Source organism: Quercus suber, unplaced genomic scaffold, assembly GCF_002906115.3.
Source record: "Quercus suber isolate HL8 unplaced genomic scaffold, Cork oak 2.0 scaffold_76, whole genome shotgun sequence".
Lineage (NCBI taxonomy): Eukaryota > Viridiplantae > Streptophyta > Magnoliopsida > Fagales > Fagaceae > Quercus > Quercus suber.
In genome coordinates this window covers 731,422-741,290 of record NW_027069541.1, presented here as the reverse complement: position 1 = coordinate 741,290, position 9,869 = coordinate 731,422, and the positions used below count along the sequence as shown (strand labels likewise).

The window sequence follows — 9,869 nt, the reverse complement described above, 5'->3', positions numbered from 1 at the left end:
TTTTAAATCTATTGAAGTATGGATAAGGATTTCTAAAATTTAATGGGGTTGGATTATTTCAAATACAAGGATTTCAAGTTTTAAAATTCTTGGTGGATTTGACCAAATCTAAATTCTTGACATTTTTAATCTAACCAAAAAAGATAGTTAGATTTTAATCCCCAAAATCCTTTTGTCAAATTTATTGTATTCTTCTACTTCACTAATATAAATAAGGTACACTTCAAAAAAATAAAATTTAAATAAGTTAATGAACCTTTGACAAATTGTGTTTGATTTATAATAAGAACAAAGTTTAGCTACAAAATTAGTTGTAACTTAAGACTACAATATTACTTAATAAAATAAATATTACTACACATTTCGAATTCACCTCTAATAAAAAGATATTAAGTAAGGTTGTAGCCTTAAGTTACAACTAATTTTGTAGGTAAACATTGTCCTTATAATAATTGTTAAGTACACATGTGTGAGTTGATGTTCAACATGAGAAAAAGTGAAGAAATTAATTGAGAAATTTTGACTCAAGTTACTAGACCTTATAGTTAGGCCTCAATTGGCCCTCCTTGCCTATACCATATATTAACATATAAAACACAACATTTTTTTGTCTGTCCTTCCATTTTGAGATAAGTAGATAATGTCAGAGTTCAAATCACAAATATAGACACCACAAAGGATGTCATTACTATGAGGATATAAGGCCAACCGTAGGCCTAGCCCCCCCCCCCTCCTCCTCCTCTCACGAATAGAGAAAGGCCCCGGCCCAAAAAATTCATTGTTTTTTTTAATATAAAAAAATTGTGATTTGTAAATTTTTTCCTTAAGTTTTAAGAAATTCCAAAATATTGAGTGATATTAGAAATGCTACAAAATTTATTATATAGGCCTTACAAATTGTTGTGTCACCAATCACACTAAATAATTCAAATAGTAATCCAACCAAATCAACATTAAGTATAATAAGACATCATATGACTTCCAAGGTCTAGGACATGGAGAAATTATTAGGTCTATCAAGAGGATTGCTGATATAGTCCTCCCCACCAATGAGACAAAGCCATCTATGCAAATGTGTGAGTGAGTTTCCTAATCAGTACAAAGAATAGAAAATAAAAATTAGAAGGTAATGTTACATTTACATAAATAATAACATTTTATTGGTTGGGAGGTTAGGGAGGACCACATCAGCTGTCCTCTTAGTGGACCTAATAATTTCTCGAGGACATGATCGTTTGCAAAAAAAAAAAAAAAAAAAAAAAACGTACTTAAGCAGCTATAAAGTGTACTCATCCACAAGTTGAAAGGAATATCTTCTGTTCTTGAGGAGTGCAAGGTCGTTTTCCGAAGTTGATATATTCGTTGTCTCTGCCAAGAAGGGAAACTGGCCGGACTTGGCGATAAATGTGTTCCTTTATGCTTTAGAGAAAGGTTTCATGTTGATGCCAGCTGCTTAAGTATGTTGTATCCAGACGAGCATGCATGTCCTGGACCTTGTAAGTAATAGAATTCTTTTGGGTGCTTAGACTTAATTTACCCAACTACAAAATTCCTCCTATACGCATGGTCCCAGCTGGAACACACTGGAGATGGAAAATGCTTCCCTTGGATGATTATTGGCCATGGGAGAAGAATTAAAGTTGGTATCGGATTCTTTTGGAACAATTCTTCAACATACTGTCTCTGTTTGTAGGGAAATATGAGACTAATTAACAAAACCAGTAGAGTAAAGAGATGAGAGGTAACTTATTGATTGATTGAGAGCCGAGGTGTGGAAATCAACTGTTTCTTTAGATAGAAGTGCTTTCTCCCTCACATTAAGTGATTAATCCTTGGTGCAGTTTGGCTCTGGCAATCAACCCCGAGGATTCAATGGCAAGCTTCCGTTGTGTGCACTCACAGAGCAAAGCTTTAATTAAACTCGTATCAAATTATCAATGCCCAAGATTTAGAAAGAGGGAAGGAATAATTTGTGAATCATTGTTGCATTCTCGAGTGAGCCATTACCTCTGTGTATATATAGCATCACATATGACAGTTTTTAAGGAAAATCTTAGACAAGGGCCTGCACATTTCCAAGCAAATGCCGTGATAGAAGTTGATTGAGATTTTTCCCTCAACTTTTTGTAACAATGTGGATGTGTTTGCTCGTGAATGTAACATTGTTGAGAAATAACACCATAAATTCATTTTTATCATGAATTAAAAGTTGTTTTGATGTTTCATAATCTTTTTCATTTTATTTTATTTTTTATATTACATTGTAAACCCTAATTACACTCTGATGAAAAGTATCAAGTGCTTGATTGATACTTTTCTGATTAGATCTATGGGTGTTGGGGATATTTCTGGTTAGTTTAGGAATCCATAAAATCACTATTAAAGTAGATGCCTAATCTGTCGTGTGCTACATATGTTTTAATTTATACACATATGATGCCCTAATATAATAGTAATGTTGACATTAATGATTTTATTCCATTTCTTCTAATATTATTTCGGAACAAGATTACTTATATTTTATTCATTTTCATTCTTTTATTTTAGAACATCATAATAAGATTACTTAATATCTTTCTATTAATTTCTTTCATTTCTATCTAATTTTTTTTTTCTTTCATTTCTTTCCATTACTTGCGTCTGGATGGGGTGAAAAGAGGGAGGAAAGAAAATGGTGAGGTAGAGGACTTTTCATTCGGCCCATTGAAAATTTTTTTATCCTCCCCCACTTTTCCATCCTCCCAACTAAACATAGATACATTCAATTCTTTTTTATTCCTTTATGATTTACTCATTCCATTCCTTTATGAACTTCCAAACAAAGTGTTAGGTTATTATGCCTTATTTTAAGTTTTATTTTCAGTTTTACCAATAAAAATAGAAAGACTATTGTTCATTCTGTGCCAATAAGGCTTTGTTGCACGTGATTGCGGCTAGTAAAATTAGATGAAAATAATTTTTGCAAAAAGAGATGGTGATACCCTTAAAGGGGTAATGGGTTGGATGTTCATGGACTTTGCTACCTTACAAATGAAATTTGAATAGACTATTGAGCCATGCAGTATGAGTGACTATTGGTTTGATAGACTATTATCATAAGAGGACTTCCAAATTTCTAGGGTGTAGACATCAAATTTTTTTTTTTTTTGGACTTATTTTGTAATATTTTTCACTTTCTTAGAAGATGAGTAATTATTAGGTGCTATTCAAGCACAATGTCATGGTACTTACTTTTCTTACATTTATAATGGATTCACATCAAGTAGTGTATAGATGTGCAAATATACAAGTTAGCTATAGTAACTGTGTGTATTTACACAATTACTATATCTATGTATATCTTTTTAAATTCATCTCCCTCTCTCTCTCCAATTGAATCCCAGCAACACTGCCATTTTAATCTTTTGCCATTTGAGATCCAATAATCGGCAAAAGCTCAAATCCTAAACCCAGATCCAAAATTCATCAAACTCATATAAATCAGCCCCCCTTGGTTCCAGATCGGGCCTTGCACTGCAGATCAAGGGGTGATGCCCATTGTTCTTGATATGTTGTAGATCTCGTGATGACTGGAGATTGGAGGAAGTTAAGGTGCTGGGTGATAATTCTGTTATGGTGGTGGATGTGGTTGCTAAGATTACTACATTGGAGGCATATGGTAGTGGATTCTTGAATAAGTACAGGTGTTGAATAGTGGGAATTAGGTTGAAGAAGAGAGGGGATTGGGTTCTATGATGGGAAAAAGGAAAAAGAAAAAGATTTGGGTGTTTGTTTGCTTAGAAAACAAAGGAAAGACCATGAAAAAAACCAAAGAGACAAAAAAAAAAAAAAAGAATGAAAAATTATTATTTTAAGTAAAATAGAAAGTAGAATAGATAATTTAATGTGAGGTGTTTTGAAAAGTGAATATGTAAAATAGAAAAACTAGGTTCTTATGCTAAAATAGATAAAAAATTTACATAAGCTAATGCGAATGCTCTAATATTTCTATACTAAAAGTAACTAAACCTAATTTGCCTTTGTCTTGTGAAAGGTTATGGCTTCATGGGACCCCACCTGTCAAACACCAATCTCCATAACTATATAGATGCTTATGTGTCTAAATTTCATGGTATAATAATGATAGAGACTCATATTTTAACAACTTCACAACAAACTTTTAAATGACAAATTGTTAATGGTCAATAAACAAGTAATGTTGACGGTTGACTCAAATAAAAACCTATAACAAACTATTACCTAAATTTTTTGTGAATTTATTATGAAAATGTTGTGAATTTTGCACTCCTCTTTCACTATATTAGAACACACAAATGGATGCTCCAAGAATTTTGGACACAACCATCTCTACTATCAGAATTAGTTTGTTTGATTGTTAACACCCAAAAAAAGAAAAAAGTTTTGTTCCACCCCTATGAATGTCACCAAATATTTTGTTCCATCAACAATTTAGTTTGTTACAATAACTTATTGCAACAAACTAAATTGTTGCAATAACCTCCCCCCCCCCCCCCCCAAAAAAAAAAAAGGAAAAAGAAAAAGAAGAAGTTAATCATTCTTCCTCAATTGGCTCTAGATGCATCTATGTGTTTTTGAGAAATAATTACAACATGGTTCGAACCCTTTTCCTCTAAATTCACAAGTACTTTGTGCATGAGAATGTGCCAATTCAGCTACAAGGCCTTTGGTGGATGCATCCTCTATGTTTGATACTTTATTTGAATAAAAATTTTCAAATTTGTATTAAAAAAAAAAAAGGAAATTATGCTACTATCGTTTACTTCTATTTATTAAATGGTGTATGGGACATGTATCTTGTAGTCAGTGGTCAAGTAGAACTAGTAGGGCAGTTTGTTATTTTTGTTAGTAGATGCTTTTTCTAATAAATATAGAAAAGTTGTCTAATTCGTTATAAGGGTGAATTGTCCTGGTAATAAAAATTGTTGGAATGATCTCATTCACTTTATGTACTACACCATAGTTTCAACTTATATGTAATGTTGGACAATCCTATTTCCAAAAGTTGGAAAAATTATTACATCTACCCAGTGGAGTGACTGGAGTCCTCTCTCTCACAAGGGGTATGGGCCTCATTTGGGACCCATGAGTAAGGCCCACATCCCTGTGTGAGGAGGGAGAACTTCTCCCTAGGGATGACCATGGACCTCAAGCAGAGTATACCCAAACGCAACCCAAATAATTTACCTATGAATACTTGATTTCAATACTCTATTTGCACCTAGATTGTTTACCCATGGATATATACATATTTGACTTGAACTTGATTTTTTGGGCCTTTAATTTTTTTTTTTCAGTGATGAAATTGTAAACCGCCCCCACCCCGCCCAAAAAAAAAAAAAAAAAAAAAAAAAAATCTCAATTGGCAAATTTACTATGCTTATATGCTAATTTACAGTGTTCTGATTAAAACATCTATTTCTAGAACTCCATACAAGGCATACTCCTTTAATATCTGAAATATATGGCGTTGCCTGAATTATCAGAAATCCCATTAATATGGGAATTTGCCTTATTAGAAAATTTTACTTATAAAAATATCCTTAATATTACTAAGAAAACTTATCAAAATCACTATTCACTAATCACGAATCACTATTTGGCTAATAAGGAAAAGACTGGTGATTTCTTAGTAGTCACTAATTGCTATAAGGAAAGTTTTCTTATTAATTACTAACAAAGGAAAAATATCCTCTACCCTTAAAAAACTGGGTAAACCCCGAAACTTTCGGGTAGGATAGGGTCAGTACCCATTACCTAATAGATTTGGCCATCCTTACTATACCCAACACACAATAATTTCTTCAAAAGTTGGTCTTAAAGATCAAGGCGAGCAGTGTATAGAATTATGGGGCAATTAATCAACAAGAGATACTAGCTGGGCTTTTGAATCTTGATTACATCCTACGTTCCAAATAAGTTTTGATACACTCATATAAGGGCAATTTAATTTTCGCTTAGTACTTTCATATGTGAATGTAATCTACAAAAAAAGGTGGAAATTTTTTTCAAGTAAGAGAATTACATTGCAACGGAACAGTTAGAAATTGAAAAACGTAACAAAAGCCTGGAAAGAGAATTTCTGTTCTCTTTCATGAACACATATATCATCCTTTTCATAATATGTAGTGGTGACGCCACGTGCAGCTCAGGGTGTTCCCAAGAACACCTTGACTTGAAAAAAACTTGAAAATTTTATTTATATATAATAATTTTTTTTATTTTTTATTTTTTTATATTTGTTTCGTATTAGGAACACCCTCAATCACAAAATTAGGAACACCCTCAAATTAAAAAAAAAAAAAAAAATTATTTGCTCTACTTTCAAGCAAAAAGAAAAAAAAAATTGTAACAAAGCCAAGCCCATGGCAAGCCCAACAGATTACAGAGGTATCAAACCCACAAATTCTCAGAAAAGAAACAAAAAAAGAAAAAAAGAAGAAGAATAAATCACTAAATCAAACAGAAATCAAACCCATGGTCATGTCGCTCGCAGAGCAAACCAAACCCCAATACTGGCAATACAGAGCAAACCAAAACCAAACCCCAATACATAGCAAACCAAACCCACGGTCATGTCGCCCCACGTCGTCGTCGCTTGTCGCTCGCCCCTCATCACAAATGACAGATCACAGATTGCAGATTGTAGATCGCTCGGCTGCGGGCCGCTCCGCCGCTCCAGTGCTCGGTGCTCCCTCCCTTAAGGTATTTCTCTCTCTTTTTCTCTCTGACTCTCTTAGTCTCTCTCTCTCTCTCTATCTCACTGAAATGAAAACTATGAAATGAAATTAATGAATGAGAGTCTCTCTCTCTCTTTATTCTTTAAGAGTCCAACTCAGTAACTCTCTTTCTCTTGAACTGTGAGTCTGTGATTGGCTCTTTACTCTTTAGTTCTATTAATATTTTGCTTTTTGCCTTTTTTTTTTTTTTTTTTGACTTTTTGAATGCTTTATCTTATCCATTGGTGTTGGTCAGTGTGTGTTGGTGTTGGTGTTGGTGGGATATTGGTTGTCTTTTAGTATAATGTGTATTGTGATTTGTGATTATGAAATTTTTTGATTGGCAGCTGGCTATTGTGATTGGAGCATCAGTCCTTAGGCTTGTGCTTGTCTGTTGAGTGAGGTGGGGGTAGATGGGCACATGAGGTCGGGTAAACAATAATTAAATATTAAAGCAGTATAATTAACGACAAACAAATTAAAACAATATAGTTTATTGTTGCACTAAACAACAATAATTATAATAGTATAATTAACCAATACATTATAAAATATAGACAAATTAAATTATGTTAGGCTAAACAACAATTAATAATTTTATAATTAATGAAACAACAATATAACAAATTATAGTTTATAAAAGACAAACAAATTAATGAAATAACTAAACAACAATAATTAATAATTTTATTAATATTTCAAATGAACTTATAGTTTATTGTACAGGTATCTTTGTTCATTTCATTTCTTTTCATTTTTTTTCCTTTTGAGGTTTTTCTGTGTACAGAATGCAAATTTGTTTTGGTTTTAAGAACATTTTTTTTTTAAGCACAAACCTCATACTAGTCAAATCTTGAATTTTAGTCAATATTTACCGAAACACTCAAAATATACCGAAATGACCCGAAATTTTTTCAAAGTAAAATAGGAATACCCTAAACAAAATTCCTGGAGTCACCACTTAATAATATGAACATAAACATACATCACATATTTCTTATTAACTTCTCTAATTCGCGGCCCCCTCTTCAACATTTTTAATTGCTTTGGCACTGCTAGCTTCCTTGGCTGTGTCATAAGATGCATGTAACCCAAAAAGGAAATAGTAAACAATCATTACTAGAGTCCATATCCCGAACCTTTCGAACGATGCTTTATCTATAGAACCAAGAAGGAAAATGTTGACGGCAATTGATACTGATGGCAGCCATGGTACCAATGGTACACCCCAAACTTTTGGTTCCCTAGCCTGTGGAACAAAAAGCCAAAGCCCGAAAGTCGACAAGACCCAAATTGGTAGAGTTATTGTATACCCAATCCAACCATCAGTAGATGACGCCCAATAAATAGCAGTGCCAATTGAAGATCCAAGAATAAGGGCAAGAAACACAATGAACTTGATAAGGTTTGCTATTGTTGTCACCCCACTAACATGGTATCGACGCACAAGAAGGCCAATAGCCACAAGCATGAAGATAAACAATGTGGAGATTGAGAGCAAGTTTGAGAGAATCCCAAGCGATGTGAAGAAGGCAATTACTGCAGTGGCTGCAAGCATTACCACTGTGGCATTGACAGGAGTCCCAGTTTTCTCATTCACAATGGCGAGCCATGGGGGCATCATGTGTGTACGTGCAATATGTGTGAGATATCGAGCTTGACCCACTGCTGATACAAGCAAAACAGTTGTCATTCCCTTCAATGCACCAGCAGCAACTATGTACTTAGCCCATCCCCAACCTGCTGCTTCAAATGCCACTGAAAATGGTGCATCTACGTCAATATCTTTGTATGGTTGCATTAGGCATAGTGTCATGGCTAGTAAACAATATGCCAATGTAACAATCACCATTGAGGCAACAAGACCAATAGGAATGTTCCGACCGGGATTCTTTGTTTCCTCAGCCATGGTTGAGACAGCATCAAATCCAATATAGGCAAAGAAAAGCACAGCTGATGCTTGAAAGATGCCACGGACGCCAAATGGTGCAAAATCGCTGTAATTTTTGGTGTCAGCTTTTATAAGGCCTGCAATGATGATGAAGATAATGACAGCAACATGGATGATGGAAGCAATGTAATTGAAAATTGAGGAGCCCTTTGTGCTCATAACAGCCATAACACAAATGATAGCCAAGACAACAATGGCAATGGGGTCGAGGTATCTATAGTCTGGTGATAAACCATGGGCTACAATGCGGAAATCATTTGGATGGTGGTTCAATAGTGTGGCAAAGTAGGATGTCCAAGAACGGGCAACGGCTGCTCCACCAATCACGTACTCGAGTAGGATGTTCCCGGCAGCAATGAAGGCCATAAAATCACCCAGCTCTACTCTTAAATAGGCAAATGATCCACCTGAAAGGAAAGCAACTTGTTAGCTTTGCCATATTATTTAACCGTTAATTTGTTCAAATTATTGAAGGGCCAGTAACAATTTTATTTCAACCGTGCCAGTCAAGGTAAAGGATGTTGTCGTGAATTCTCATTAACAAGCAATTAACAAATAAATTGGCAATATCTTGAGGATCAAGAAAGTATTAAATCAAAACTATTTGTATTTCATCATTCTTTTTTTAACATTCAAGTAACACAAGATATGTAAAGCTCAACTAACACCTCTTCCGTTTTTGTTTTTGGTTTTTTTTTTTTTTGAGAGTTCAACCTATGACATTTGTTCCTAATAATATCTCTTTATCATCAAACCAATACATTACTCGGTTTTTGATGTAGGTGGGGTTTGAACTCTAGATCTCTTATTTAACCATTAGACACTTTACCAGTTGAGTTAACTAAAACCTACCATCTAGCACTTCTTGATATTTATAATACGTTCAAATCTCTATTTTCCCATTATTATAACTATGGAATTATTAAAATGAATAAAATAATTTAAAAAAAAAATACATACTATATTTTGAGCAATAGGAATGTGTAATGGAGAAGGTTATTATCTTGAATGTAACTTGTAGGGGGAAAAAAGCCCAAAGCTACTTAACGGGCCCGGAACCCCCTGTTAAGGACTACTGTATTTCCGAGGATCAATAGGTGGTTGGGGCGGCCCATCTAAAGCAGGAAGCCCAGAAGCAGAGGCGGAGTGTCGTTTGAAGAGGTCACCATTGGTCCAAAGAC

At 34.2% G+C, this 9,869-nt stretch overlaps 1 protein-coding gene across 1 annotated transcript; it reads right to left on the bottom strand.

Moving 5' to 3' along the window:
- Positions 1-7,628: 7,628 nt before the first annotated feature.
- LOC112035350 (cationic amino acid transporter 1) lies at positions 7,629-9,116 on the bottom strand. The gene has a single exon (XM_024068208.2). It carries the CDS (start codon positions 9,052-9,054, stop codon positions 7,747-7,749), a length of 1,308 nt encoding a protein of 435 aa, XP_023923976.1. The 5' UTR covers positions 9,055-9,116; the 3' UTR covers positions 7,629-7,746.
- Positions 9,117-9,869: the final 753 nt, after the last annotated feature.

Bases quoted from the DNA above. Each gene is read 5' to 3' on its own strand.
- LOC112035350 (XM_024068208.2), bottom strand. From the start codon at position 9,054: ATGGCCTTCATTGCTGCCGGGAACATCCTACTCGAGTACGTGATTGGT.